We start from the raw sequence: 15,279 nt of genomic DNA on the forward strand, positions 1-15,279 counted from the left end.
AATTTAAACCACCATTAGCCAAATAAAATTAATAATAGTTCGTAATTCGTAGGATAGATGGCGCTGCCGATCCCCACAAAGTCACGTGACTACTATCTTTTCAGCCTCCTGGAATTTAAAGTTTCATCTATTGGCAGCAACGCTAAAAACACTCATTCTTGAAATTAACAAGATAAATCAAAATATATAAATTGTAACAAGTTTTATTTATTTTCCTATATTTTTATAACAACTGTACATAAATATACATAACGTGTTAGACCGTTCAAACATCCGCGGGCCAACTAATTGAATAACTCAAATTCCGTAATTCAAAAAAAGCTCGTTAGATGGCATTTCACGCAGAGTTCGAAACCCTCCCAAAAAAGACAACTTTGTAAGCTACAGCGAAATAATAGATATTATAACAACCCTTGGTAAATATTACCCAATAATTGGCTGGAAAAACGCGTGATATTAAACGATGACTTCTTTACTTCAAGTCTCTAGCCGTGGATCAAACCACCTTGTGCCAAACCGTAACCGCCTCCAATAAGACCACCACGGGCCAAACCGTATCCAGCTCCGATAAGACCACCTTGAGCCAAACCGTAACCGCCCGCGACGAGACCACCACGGGCCAAGCCCAAGGTGGTACCACCGATGGTGAGTGGACGTGGTATTGAGAGGCCTCTGGAGGCGGCGATAGCTCCAGCGGAGAGACCCGGAGCTGGGTAGCCCAAGGAGGCGCGGTAAACTGGTGCGGCGGCCTGAGCGTAGATTGGAGCGGCGGCGGCGTGGGTGAGAACTGGAGCGGCGTGAGCGGCGTAAACTGGGGCGGCGTGAGCGGCGTAAACTGGAGCGGCGTGAGCGGCGTAAACTGGAGCGGCGTGAGCGGCGTAAACTGGGGCAGCTACATGCTTGACAACTGGGGCGGCGGGTGGGCTGTATTGGAGGTACGGTGGCTTCTCAGCGACGGTCAAGGCGTCGGCGGCGGCGTGGGAGGCGGTGCCTTGTTCGTTGGTGCTGACCTTGGCTCTGTAACCGTGCTCGTCGGCGACGTAGTCCACCTGGCGGTAGGTGCCGTCGGCTCCGGTGAATCCGTAGGATCCGGTACGCCTGTTACCGGCATCGGCCTTCTCGTGATGGTTGTAAGAACCGCCGTGTTCGTTACGGTTGACGTATCCGTATTGGAATGGACGGGTGGCCTGCTTACACGCGTATTATTAACCGTTAGTACTACGCCATCTATCGTAAATATTTTAAATGAAACGTACGTGTACGGCTTCTCCGTGTGGGCCGACTCCGACAACTCCGTGTCCGATAGAATCGTCGCTACGGTAGACGGTGGAGCTGGGGCGTTGGATGACTGGTGGATCTGGTTCCTCACCGGGGACGTAACCGCCATCTCCCGACCTGAGTAGGGTGATGAGGTTGTTTGGGGCGTGTCCTCCAGTTCCTGGAGCGCTGCTGCGTATTCCCAAAAGAAACAAAAAAATATTAGTCATCTTAATAATTTTTTATTTAATTTTTTAAATTTTAATATTAAATTTAGATTTTTTTAGTTGCGACGATCGCCGCGAAATGTCTCTGTAAACGTTTTCGTTTCCTATCGCTATTTTTATCTTGTAAAGCCGAGGGCTAACCCGACTTTTTAAGATAATTAGAGACTCCGTTTTCCGCGTTTTCTGGAAACGTGTTTCCAATACGAAACGTTTAATCAAATTGAAAATCAGTAGCGCCGTTATTTCGCTCATAAATTCGGTAATTAAAACACTTTCGAATTAGCAATTGGCTCCTTACAGTTATTTGATTAATTATGACTGCTTACTTAGCCAAGACGGTGGTCTTTTCTCCGATGGCTGGGGCGGCCGCAACGGCGACACCGTGGGTGGCGATGCCGAGAGCTGGAGCTCCATATCCCAATGGAACTCCGGCTCTGGCAAAAGCCAGAAGACCCAAAACAATGGTAACCTGCGAAAGAAACAAATCAATTGTACTTTACTGTACTGCGAAAATTTAAGGTCTCAACATTGAAACTACATTTATCGTCATCTCAATAAATCTAAAATGGTGAAGACTGCATTTATCGTCATCTCAATAAATCTAAAATGGTGGAAACTACATTTATCGTCATCTCAATAAATCTAAAATAGTGGAAACTACATTTATCGTCATCTCAATAAATCTAGAATGGCGGAAACTAATTCTATCGTCATCTCAATAAATCTAAAATGGTGGAAACTGCATTTATCGTCATCTCAATAAATCTAGAATGGCAGAATCTAATTCTATCGTCATCTCAATAAATCTAAAATGGTGGAAACTAATTCTATCGTCATCTCAATAAATCTAAAATGCTGGAAACTACATTTATCGTCATCTCAATAAATCTAGAATGACGGAAACTAATTCTATCGTCATCTCAATAAATCTAAAATGGTGGAAACTGCATTTATCGTAATCTCAATAAATCTAAAATGGTGGAAACTGCATTGATCGTCATCTCAATAAATCTAAAATGGTGGAAACTGCATTTATCGTAATTTCAATAAATCTAGAATGGCAGAAACTAATTCTATCGTCATCTCAATAAATCTAAAATGGTGGAAACTGCATTTATCGTCATCTCAATAAATCTAAAATGGTGGAAACTGCATTTATTGTAATCTCAATAAATCTAAAATGGTGGAAACTGCATTTATCGTCATCTCAATAAATCTAAAATGGTGGAAACTGCATTTATCGTAATCTCAATAAATCTAAAATGGTGGAAACTGCATTTATCGTAATGTCTATAAATCTAGAATGGCAGAAACTAATTCTATCCTAATTTCCAAACCCTAAAATGGTGGAAACTAAATTTCTCGTAACCTCAAAAAACCGTAAAATGTCGGAAACTGATTTCTCCTAATCTCAAAAACCCGAAAATGGTGGAATCTAAATTTCTCGTAATCTCAAAAACCCTAAAATGGTGGAATCTAAATTTCTCCTAATCTCATAAACCCGAAAATGGTGGAATCTAGATTTCTCCTAATCTCATAAACCCGAAAATGGTGGAATCTAAATTTCTCGTAATCTCAAAAACCCTAAAATGGTGGAATCTCAATTTATAGTAACCTCAAAAACCCGAAAATGGTGGAATCTAAATTTATCGCAACCTCAAAAACCCGAAAATGGTGGCATCTAAATTTATCGCAACCTCAAAAACCCTAAAATTGTGGAAACTTAGGTTTCACATCTCCAGACAAAATCCTACGAGTGCGGAAACGTAATGTATCAAACTCTAAAAATCATTTCTCATTTAGCGAAATTTCGACAAAGTTACTCTAACGAATCTTTAAGTTAAGAATTATCAATATAATTTTTTTTCTGTATTTGTATTAAAATTATAAAAACGCACCTTAAGCATATTAATCCAAGTGGTTGTTCGTTCTTCGGATCGAAACTGATTAATTTCCCATTAAATGTCCGCGTCTTTATATACTCCACGAAATATGTCCTCTTTTCCAAGAAAGGACTGCCCACTAATTATCTTAAGCGTATCACGCATAGCTCATTAGCTAACGCTATTAAATCCCGAACAGTTTGAGGGGGGGTAAATAAATTTCACCTATCAATTAATCGGTAATTTTGATGACCAACGGTAACGTCATAAATTCGATATGAAATATACGTAATTTATTAGTTTCATTTTCCCCCATTTTTTTAAAAAACTAGTTATTTCCTTTGTGGGGAGTGAAACTGTTCTAGTCATGTATGTCCCACGGTAGAAACGAATTTTCTATTGGCTACAGGGCTAAACTTTCAAATGAATCTTATTAATCGTTGGTGTTTAGCACACTTTCGCTAAATTCCAAAATGCGGAAATGGAGGAGGAGGGCTAACTCGAAAGTGTGAATTTCTCCCTCCCTCCTTTACATTTTCACCCCAAAAACGTTCGTTGCCAAATCTTGTCTATCTTTCATTTAGTTTTAATTTGATTACGGAGTCTTTTTTACGTTTTTCGTCATATAATTACCGTTTGATTCGGATGATAAGGTATTTTATTATGCCTTTTACCGGGTGTTAAATATCTAGCTTTTGCTGGGGTAATTTTTTTGTTTCTATTGTTTGTGTCCCCGAGCTCAAGGGAGAACTGGTTCCTCCGACGATAAAAGTAAAATAGTGTTTGTAAACGTTTCGTTTATGTAATGACACTTTTATTATAATGGTCTCACCTTTTTATATTTTATTTTGGTGTATTCTTTCGCTTGAATTTTTCAGAAATCGTGGATATCATTTGGCCAAACGTGTTTAGAAATTTTCCAAAACGTGTGTATCGTTTTGCCAAAAATGTTGTGCATCATTATGCAAAATAATGTATATCATTATGCAAAATAATGTATATCATTATGCGAAATAATGTATATCATTATGCGAAATAATGTATATCATTATGCAAAATAAAGTATATCATTATGCAAAATAATGTATATCATTATGCAAAATAATGTATATCATTATGCAAAATAATGTATATCATTATGCAAAATAATGTATATCATTATGCAAAATAATGTATATCATTATGCAAAATAATGTATATCATTATGCAAAATAATGTATATCATTATGCAAAATAATGTATATCATTATGCAAAATAATGTATATCATTATGCAAAATAATGTATATCATTATGCAAAATAACGTATATCATTATGCAAAATAACGTATATCATTATGCAAAATAACGTATATCATTATGCAAAATAATGTATATCATTATGCAAAATAATGTATATCATTATGCAAAATAACGTATATCATTATGCAAAATAACGTATATCATTATGCAAAATAATGTATATCATTATGCAAAATAATGTATATCATTATGCAAAATAATGTATATCATTATGCAAAATAATGTATATCATTATGCAAAATAATGTATATCATTATGCAAAATAATGTATATCAATATGCAAAATAATGTATATCATTATGCAAAATAATGTATATCATTATGCGAAATAATGTATATCATTATGCGAAATAATGTATATCATTATGCAAAATAAAGTATATCATTATGCAAAATAATGTATATCATTATGCAAAATAATGTATATCATTATGCAAAATAATGTATATCATTATGCAAAATAATGTATATCATTATGCAAAATAATGTATATCATTATGCAAAATAATGTATATCATTATGCAAAATAATGTATATCATTATGCAAAATAATGTATATCATTATGCAAAATAATGTATATCATTATGCAAAATAATGTATATCATTATGCAAAATAACGTATATCATTATGCAAAATAACGTATATCATTATGCAAAATAACGTATATCATTATGCAAAATAATGTATATCATTATGCAAAATAATGTATATCATTATGCAAAATAACGTATATCATTATGCAAAATAACGTATATCATTATGCAAAATAATGTATATCATTATGCAAAATAATGTATATCATTATGCAAAATAATGTATATCATTATGCAAAATAATGTATATCATTATGCAAAATAATGTATATCATTATGCAAAATAACGTATATCATTATGCAAAATAACGTATATCATTATGCAAAATAATGTATATCATTATGCAAAATAACGTATATCATTATGCAAAATAACGTATATCATTATGCAAAATAACGTATATCATTATGCAAAATAATGTATATCATTATGCAAAATAATGTATATCATTATGCAAAATAATGTATATCATTATGCAAAATAATGTATATCAATATGCAAAATAATGTATATCAATATGCAAAATAATGTATATCATTATGCAAAATAATGTATATCATTATGCAAAATAATGTATATCAATATGCAAAATAATGTATATCATTATGCAAAATAATGTATATCATTATGCAAAATAATGTATATCATTATGCAAAATAATGTATATCAATATGCAAAATAATGTATATCAGTATGCAAATAATGTATATCATTATGCAAAATAATGTATATCATTTTTCATAAAACGTGTAAATCATATTATTTTCAATAACCTGTATGTATTATTATTCAAAAACGTGTATATTATTTTACAATATTTTTATTTTATAGGACAATTATTCAAATAAACGTGAAAGAGATTTATATATTCAAATTAACATTGCCCAAAGCATTTCAGAAGAGATAATTGATTAACACTTCAGATAATTATGATTCCATTCACCTCAAAGAAAAAGTAATAGATTTTGATGACTTTGGGAATACAAAGGCGTATTAGTTGCGTGGAGTTTATTTTTCTGACCAATTGAAAAAAGGGAAACCAATCTGAAGAACCATGAAATTCTAAACTCCGGGTTTGATTGATTTGCAAATTTTTACAAATATTTCTCAGTGCTGAAAAGTAGGTAATATTAAGAAATATTTAATTGCTAGATTGTTCGTGATTTATTACAGTATAATGTTTCACTTGAAGTTTGGTTAAGATGGCGGCCATTATTCAAGGCAGGGTGTGATGTGTGGGAGAAAAACAGAAAATATAGAAGAGGAATGGAAAATGATTACCTTCTAGAAATTGTATTGAAGTCTATATTAACCAATAGCGTTAGAATCAAGAAATAAATTTTGAAGCCTTATCAACCCAGGTAGCACGAGCACGTGTATATTAGGTTGATATTTAGTATTCATCGTTTATATTCCGTGTTGAGTAAAATATATACGTCGTTTCAACGTGTTAAGTTAGTATATAAGACACTTATTCTGTGATGTGTTTCACTACACGTGTTTCCTACGTATAGATATGGTGAATATATCACTGGATTGGCAGACAGGTAGTTTTTTCGTATATTAATAGTAGATAATTAACAGCTTTACGTTGTGCTTATATGCCTAATTTACATGTGCTCCTGCTATACTGGATATATTTGCAAAATATATCACTAGATTGGTAATTCAGGTTTCAAAAAGTGGAAAAATAACCAGTGGCGTATAGACAAGTGAATGGTTCCATTTAAAAACCCTCCCTTGAGAGTATCTTTGACTACGCAAAATTTGTATCACCATCCTTACCCCCTCTTTACTTTCCCCAGGTATTTTTAAGTGTTAAATTATGCGTACTTACCGATTATACAATGCGCTTATTAAGTTTAAATTACATTAAATCTTACGGTATTAAGCTGGTATTTGGCGTGTAGTAAGGAGTTATTTTTCGGGTATTTAGCGGTTAAATTTCATGCATTAAGAGATTATTTCGAGTACATAAATTTGTTATTCTTCGTGTGTCAAACGCTTCTTATTCGTGAACTAATTGGTTATTTTGCGTGCATTAATTGGTTATTTTTCACGTAGTTAGGAAAATTTGCCGTGCATTAATAAGTTACTGTCGGGCATTAATTCGTTATTTTACGTGAAATTATTGGTTATTTTTATTTTGTATTAAGCGATATTTTCCGTGTATTTATAGGTTATTTGGCGTAAATTATGTTGTTAGTTTTCGTGTATTAAGCGGATATTTGGCATACAATAAGAGGTTATTTTTCGAGTAATAAGCACTTATTTTACGTGCACGAAGAGATTATTTCGAATACATTAATCTATTATTTTGCATATATTAAGCTTTTTTTTCGTGTATGATGCGGCTTTTTTTATTTATGCCGTACTGTTTTCCCTAGGAGCAACAAACACAAGGAGAACGCAGCTAGCCTTTAAACACGCTAACGAAGGGTTGTGTACGAATTTCATTGGACGAACGTCACGAGCCTTTACGATGAACGTTTTACGGGCGGGGGGGGGGGAAGACAATTTCCGAATTTTCCCCTGCCGACGCACAGTGTTTCGAAATCGACTTTTTAGTGACAAAATTAAAAATCAACTCAATATAATAAATGTATATATATTTTAAATTGTTGTTTTAAGTTGTATCCGAAAATATAAATTATATTTCGCTATCTGCCACCAGAGGGCCAAACGTTCCCTACATGGAATTCCATAGAAATTCTTTTTGCAAAGCGTGTATAGAACTATGATATACATAAATTTAAAATTTGGTAAAATTCGGTTGAACAGATCTTCTGTAAAATGCCAATTTTGACCAAAATACGGCTTTTTCTAAAAGCTTTTTATCCAAAAGTTGCAAGTTGTTGCAAAATATTTCATCACTGTCTTGTAGAACCGTTCCCGTAGGATTTCCTACAAAAAACCCGAGCACCAATCACCTCCAAGTTTTTAAGATATATCAAGTTTTATCACGTTTAAAAATATTCCTTGAAATAGCTCATTCATGGTGTCTCTGCTCATCTTGTTTGCCTTTTCGTTACTAAAAAACCTACTACGAAGGAGAAACCCCTAGCTAGTTCGAACCTATTTGAAGCCAGGCACGACAAAATCCTACTAATATTAGAATAAGCTTGGGATTTCTCCTTAGAAGTAGGTTTTTTAGTAACGAAAAGGCAAACAAGATGTACAGAGACACCATGAATTAGCTATTTCAAGAAATATTTTTAAACGTGATAAAACTTGATATATCTTAAAAACTTGGAGGTGATTGGTGCTCAGGTTTTTTGCAAGTTATCCTACGGGAACGGTTCTTCAAGACAGTGATGAAATATTTTGCAACAACTTGCAACTTTTGGATAAAAAGCCTTTAGAAATAGCCGTATTTTGGTCAAAATTATCCCTTTGATTGCATTTTACAGAAGATCTGTTCAACTGAATTTTACCAAATTTTAAATTTATGTATAACATAGTTCTATACACGCTTTGCAAAAAGAAATTCTATGGAATTCCATGTAGGGAACGTTTGGCCCTCTGGTGGTAGGTAGCGAAATATAATTTATATTTTCGGATACAACTTAGAACAACAATTTAAAATATATATATACATTTATTATATTGAGTTGATTTTTAATTTTGTCACTAAAAAGTCGATTTCGAAACACTGTGCGACGGCAGCAGGCGCTAAAGCGTCTAGCCAATGAAAAACGTACACAAGAAAATCCACGACTTTTGACGGGTTGCGCTCTCCTTGTGTGGGGTGTTGTGTTTGTTGCTCCTAGGTTTTCCGAAGGATTGTTTGACTCTCAAACGCTGAAAAGGTCTCCATTTCAAGATTTCAAAAGCGATTTCTAAATATATTTTTGAAAACTTCTTTTCTGGGGTCTATTCATTAAATTAATGAAATTAACTTTAAGTATATCTTTAATTTTAATATATAATTTCGTGGCGTATGTCCTTCACATACATTTTGTAAGATGATTGGGCAGAATTATAGAGAATGCAGATCTATTGAAGAAATATTGCATTGAAGAGGTAGAAGTTGTTCCTTAGTTCCATGTTTTTGATATTCACTAAACTATCTTTTACCGTCTTATGCATTCTAGTCCTAAAGAGAAGTAAAGTTTATATATGCACTATTGAAAAAAATATTTGTCTATATAACACATAATTAATAAATGTATTGTATCCCAAAAACTTTATTCTATCTAGTATTATACGAAACTCATCGTGTAATGTGTAATTCATCACATAATAACAAACAATTAATGAATGCAAAATAGCCAACTATTGCACAAAAACCAACTTATTAATGCACGCAAAATAACTAATGTATGCACGCAAAATATCCAATAACTGCACACAAAATAACCAATTAATGTACAAAAATCAAACAATTTATGTACACAAAATAACCAATTAATGCAACCAAAATAGGCAACAAATGCACAGAAACTAACTTATTATTGCACACAAAATAACCAATTAATGTACATAAAATAAACAATTAATGCACGCAAAATAACCGATTGATCAACGAAAAAACCCGATTGACACACAAACATTTTCGCGAAATAATACCTGAATTCACTGAAACTAACCGCTAAATTCACAAAAAATAACTCCCTAATACACGGAAAATCGCTGATTAATACGTTATAATTTAAATAAAAAACACGGTTATTGTTTTCAAACCTAATGATATTTGAACTTAATAGGCGCTTTTTTAATCTAAATATACGCGTAATTTAACACTTAAAAACGACGTGGTGAAACACGTGCTAACTGGTGACATGATCATCGTTTGGTATACGTTTTAGAAACCTCGATAAAACACGTAATATGTACGTGATTGTGCTACCTGGGAAAGTTATAAAGTTGCTATTCCTTGTCTATTCTATGGAAAACTCCGGGGGGGGGGGGGGAGGCGGATGACACTATGCTTTCACTATATACATGATGAGTGAAAGCTACAGGAAGTATCTTAGCCTTAACTATACTCGTGCTATAGTGATGACTGAAGTGAGATCAAAATGAAACTTGTACCTGCAATTTTCAATGCAGTGTATTTACCCGCGAATGTGTATATTGTGTACCGTCCATGACGGCTCAAAATTTGGATTACCTGCATTACGAAGGCTAAGGATATTAAATATAAAATCTATATAACAGAGCTTTTTCCCTTTTGAGTATAAAGGATCAAAGGTTTTTTCCAGATTTGAAATATCGGTTAACCTATCTAAACCAACCATTGTATGCAGTGTCCGTATTCCAATTATAATATGCCTATCTTTTGAAAGTATTATATTAACGTAGGTCCTCTTAGCCATGTACAAAACATTGACCTTCTGGCTGGTGATTTTGAAAATATCAAATTAAAGGTACTGTTCTTACTGTACCATTTACACTGCATATATTTATAAAAAAAACGTGATCCCAGGTAGCACAAGATTGGTATTTAGTATTTATAGTTTATATTCCAAGTTGATAAATTTTAATACGTTGTTTCAACTTGCAAAGTTGGTATTAAAAACACTTTTTCAATGAAGTGTTGCACTATACCTGTTTTCTAAGTATATATATATAGAATATATATAATTAGATTGGTGATAAATAGTAGTTTCTTCGTGTGCAAATAGTAGATACATAACTATGTTGGAAAGGTGTTCAGCTGTACGTTGCGCTTACGTATATATTTGGTGTATAACACACTAAATTGGTAAACAGTGTTTCCGTGAATAAATAGTAGATAAATAAGTGGGAATGAAGTTTAGTTTTGCGTTTTGCGTACGTTTTCCAATTAATTCATAATCTAGTATGAAGATAGCACCGGGTTTCAGGTTTACCCTTTTAAAAAAGTGTAATAATTTCGTTCAGCACTATGGGGAAATATATTTCTATAGAGGGCCCACAGTAAAATTGACCAAAGATCTTTCAAAAAGCATGGTCATCTGTTCCTCTCCCAATGGTACGATTTTTTACAAAATGGTGGCACCCACATTTTTCGCGAAAGTAGGTGTCTCAAACGAATAACATTAACAATAAAGGTAGTTGGATAGCTCTGGCTATAGTGGGGTGGCGGAGTGGTTAGCACTTTCGTCTCGCAGCAAGAGGAGCCGGGTTCTATCCCAACTTGTGGCACTGGGTGAAAACTCGGAACAACTCCTTCCGCGTTGAATTTGCAAGTTCTCTCCCCACTGGCTTAAGGGGTTTTCCCTCGAGCACTTCGGTTTCCCCTTCCATGAAAACTTGTTGAGGTTAACGGTAATAGTTAATGTAGGGAGCTGTTGGCTCGATCGCGTGGCATGCAGCGCTTGCCACCACCCTCCTACGCATTGTAACCCGGCCACCTGAATTAAAGGCTTCTAAAGTCGCTGGATGACTTAGGCCTAAGTTGGTGCCTTGGGTATTAGCCTAGCTGATGATTATTATAGTAATTAATGACGATTAATATATTCTGTTAGGTGAAAGTGAAACGCTTTAGACTAACATTGTAAGTTCAATGAAATATAAGCAATAGTAATACGGAACGCGGTTTTAAGATTGACCCGAAAAACGTCACCCAACTCCGATAGTATCTGTCGTTTCAATATAAAATATTCTTGAGTAACGTTACATCGACAATTATAGCAGTTTAAATGTTCCCGCGGGGCGTCGTATCGATTTCATCCTAATTCGTTTTGATTCCACAAAATACCGGTTGACTCCCAAGCCAGCGGCTATTCAAGGTGCCCACAAGTTTCGCTACAGCTGAAATTCAACTTTTGCTCTGGATTTTAGCGTTCATTTAGATTCGCTAAACGCTCTTATCATATTTAATTTGCATTTCCTAATACCTTCAATTTGGGTATCATTTACAAAAAAAACTGGAATTATTTACCACCTTTTCCCTATTAATACGAAGTGATTGTATGTTAAGCATACCAAGAAATTATTTAATTATTTTATCTCATTTTTATTTAGTTGTTTACATTGACATATTTACGTCCAAGCGTCAATGTTTTTTACTGAATTTTAAAGGTCGTTTTAAGTGTTATACCTCTATTTATTGCGTTTATTTATTAAAGAAAATTGTAAAGGTCTGAAAATATTTAATTATACAGTAATTTCATATTTCCTGGTAATTCAATATTATGCAAACCTATAAATATGTTTTGCGTTTTAATTAATGAATACGCAAAATTTGCGAAAACAATTAAGAATATTTTCTTGAAATATGAAAAATACAAGGCATTTGCTTATTGTTTTAAGAAGTTTCCAATATAAATATGTTAGTCAAATTTGTGTGAGTAACTTGTGCATTGATTTAATTTAATTAATTTTCTATATTTAAAATTATAATTTAAAAAAAATCGTTAAACTTAAGTTATAAATATATAAAAACTAAATAAAAACTCGACGGATACTTCATGGTTAAATCACGGCCAACTTAGATCTGTTTAAATATATGCAAATATAACGAAGTTTTTATTTTAACCTACAATTTAACAACGCATATAGCACTGCTAACTTAACTATTAATTAATTTATATGATTAAGTTATAAGTAGTTAAAACAAAATAGTACTTTTTTAAAAATTTAAATCTTTAATTTAACGCTTTCAAAATATATATAATGTGCAGAAATATAATTTTATACATATTACACAAAAGTGTTATTAAAAAATGTTTAGCCGTTGAATCCGGGATTTTTTCATGAACCAAAACCATATCCAAGTTTTGCAACCTCCAGACCATCATTACTACTTAATTCTCAATATAATACTTCAACATCTATATAATACGTCAAATTACATAAATAAAAGATGCAAGATGAATATTGTCATTTAGTTTCGTTCAATCAATGTGAACGAAAATGGTTTAAGCTTAATATTTAAAAACAGATTGTTCTTAAAGGGAATAGGACCTTGGGTATTTGGTGTAGAACCACAACACTTCCAATATTGTCCGCTCCATTATATGTCTTTAGATATTTCTGGCGCTAGTTAGCGAATTCGGGCTTAACGGGCTTAAATTGTTAAGGAACTTTCATAAAGAATGCATTGAGGTTATATTCCATCGAAAAATCTAGCCAACAAAAGCATTTGCGTGACCAACACATTGTGGAAATGTTTTCACCAAACAGTAGCAGCTGGGTTTGCGATTAGTGGTGACCAACAATATGGACTCCAAGAGTTAAGTAAACTAGCAAACTGAATTAACCAATTTTATATTAAAGAAGTAAAATAGGAAACAATTTTGGTAGAAATAAGGTTTGGTTTTTAATTCGTGAGATATTTATACATAGATTTGTACATGAGACGACCTCTGTTCAATTATCCCGACAGAATCGAGAAAATAATCCGCGAAAACAGTGTATAGACAACAATTACCAAGTTAAGCTCAAAACGACTCCCTTATTAAAAACTGTACAGTTGGAAATATTTATAAAATACAAGTATAACCCGTGAAATGTCCTGGCCGGAAACATAAGTTAAAAAACTAGACTCGAAAGACTCGAGTCAGTTTTAGTAATATAGTCCGTGACCGAGGCCACCCCGAAGAGAGCCTCCAGCCCTGATATAGGAAGGTCCGGCTTGCACTAGGGCTGGGGAGGCGGCGTACCCGACCGACCTCAGGATGGGGGTGGCGGCGTAACCTCCGACCCTGGCAAGTGGGGCGGCATACACTGGGGCGCGAAGAATGGCTGGGGCGGCGTGCAAAGCTGGGGCGTAGACTTGAGCCGGAGCGGCGTGAATGACAGGGGCTACTACTTGCTTGACGACTTGGGCGGCTGGTGGGCTGTATTGGAGGTACGGTGGCTTCTCAGCGACGGTCAGAGCGTTGGCGGCGGCGTGGGAGGCGGTGCCTTGTTCGTTGGTGCTGATCTTGGCCCTGTATCCGTGCTCGTCGGCGACGTAGTCCACCCGGCGGTAGGTGCCGTCGGCTCCGGTGAATCCGTAGGATCCGGTACGTCTGTTTCCGGCATCGGCCTTCTCGTGATGGTGGTAAGAACCGCCGTGTTCGTTACGGTTGACGTAACCAAATTGGTATGGTTGGGAACCCTGCCATTAAGCAACAACGCTTATATGAAGCCCTTGACTGCCACGTACTCAGTCAAAACTTACATGAACTAGTTGGCCATGATGTCCGACTCCAATGGCGGGTGATCCTAAGTCGTCGCTACGGTAGACGGTGGAGCTTGGACGTTGGATGACTGGTGGGTCTGGTTCCTCACCTGGGACGTAACCGCCATGACCGCTACGAACGAGGGTGATCAAGTTGTTCGGGGCGTGACCACCGGTTCCGGGTGCGCTACTGCGATGACAAAACAATAGTTATAGACGTAAAATGACGTACGGTCAGTAGCGAGAAGGTACGTACTTGGCCAATACCGTTGTCTTTTCTCGTACTACTTGGGCGTGGACTGGTATGGCGTGAACGGGGGCCACAGCCAGACCAAGGGCTTGATGTCCGTAAGCGAGACGACCCACAGCGTGGCTCAAAGCCAACACACTCGACAACACGGCGACGACCTTATTTGAAATTAAATATCGCACCTATTAGTCGAAAATTAATGTGGCTCAACTCGACGCGAAGCTAGCTGTGAAATGTGAAATGAAGACTAAAGCTTTGCCTTCGGGGCCATCGTCTCTTAAGTAGGAAATCACTAAGCTCTGTCCCCTATAATTACTAATAATTAATCTGAAAGAGAAATTACCAAGAGGCTAAGATTGATTTAAAGGGCTCGTAGAACTTTCATTTAAAAAATTTAAGTTTTTCATCGCCAAACCGTTTTGGGTTATAATTTGACCTTGTTTAAAATTGTTTGAAAGTTAATAAATAGTGCGCGCGTCTCGTTTCGAGTACTAGACGTGCTTAGTGATCTCTAAGAGAAAGGTTTGACATTTCTAGCGAATGTCTCTATCCAATCTGTATTAGATAATGTCAAATTATATACGATAATTATGTATACAATTTGAACTACGCGTTCTAATGTAGACAATTTGAACTCCGCGTTCTAATGTAGACAATTTGAACTACGCGTT

General features: G+C 35.0%; 1 protein-coding gene across 2 annotated transcripts; it reads right to left on the reverse strand.

The window, feature by feature from the left end:
• Nucleotides 1-360: 360 nt before the first annotated feature.
• On the reverse strand, nucleotides 361-3,408 carry LOC149953686 (uncharacterized). Of its 2 annotated transcripts, none has more exons than XM_090170280.1 (4): nucleotides 3,383-3,408; nucleotides 1,811-1,953; nucleotides 1,257-1,449; nucleotides 361-1,187 (listed from the first exon to the last, which is right to left on the reverse strand). In XM_090170280.1, exons 1-4 carry the CDS (start codon nucleotides 3,389-3,391, stop codon nucleotides 486-488), a joined length of 1,047 nt encoding a protein of 348 aa, XP_090026406.1. In that variant the 5' UTR covers nucleotides 3,392-3,408; the 3' UTR covers nucleotides 361-485. The 2 variants fall into 2 exon arrangements, with proteins under 2 accessions (XP_090026406.1, XP_090026405.1); XM_090170279.1 differs by lacking the exon at nucleotides 3,383-3,408 and adding an exon at nucleotides 2,023-2,086.
• Nucleotides 3,409-15,279: the final 11,871 nt, after the last annotated feature.

The sequence above is a fragment of the Leiobunum rupestre genome, chromosome 3, assembly GCF_980474605.1.
Source record: "Leiobunum rupestre chromosome 3, qqLeiRupe1.1.hap1, whole genome shotgun sequence".
Lineage (NCBI taxonomy): Eukaryota > Metazoa > Arthropoda > Arachnida > Opiliones > Sclerosomatidae > Leiobunum > Leiobunum rupestre.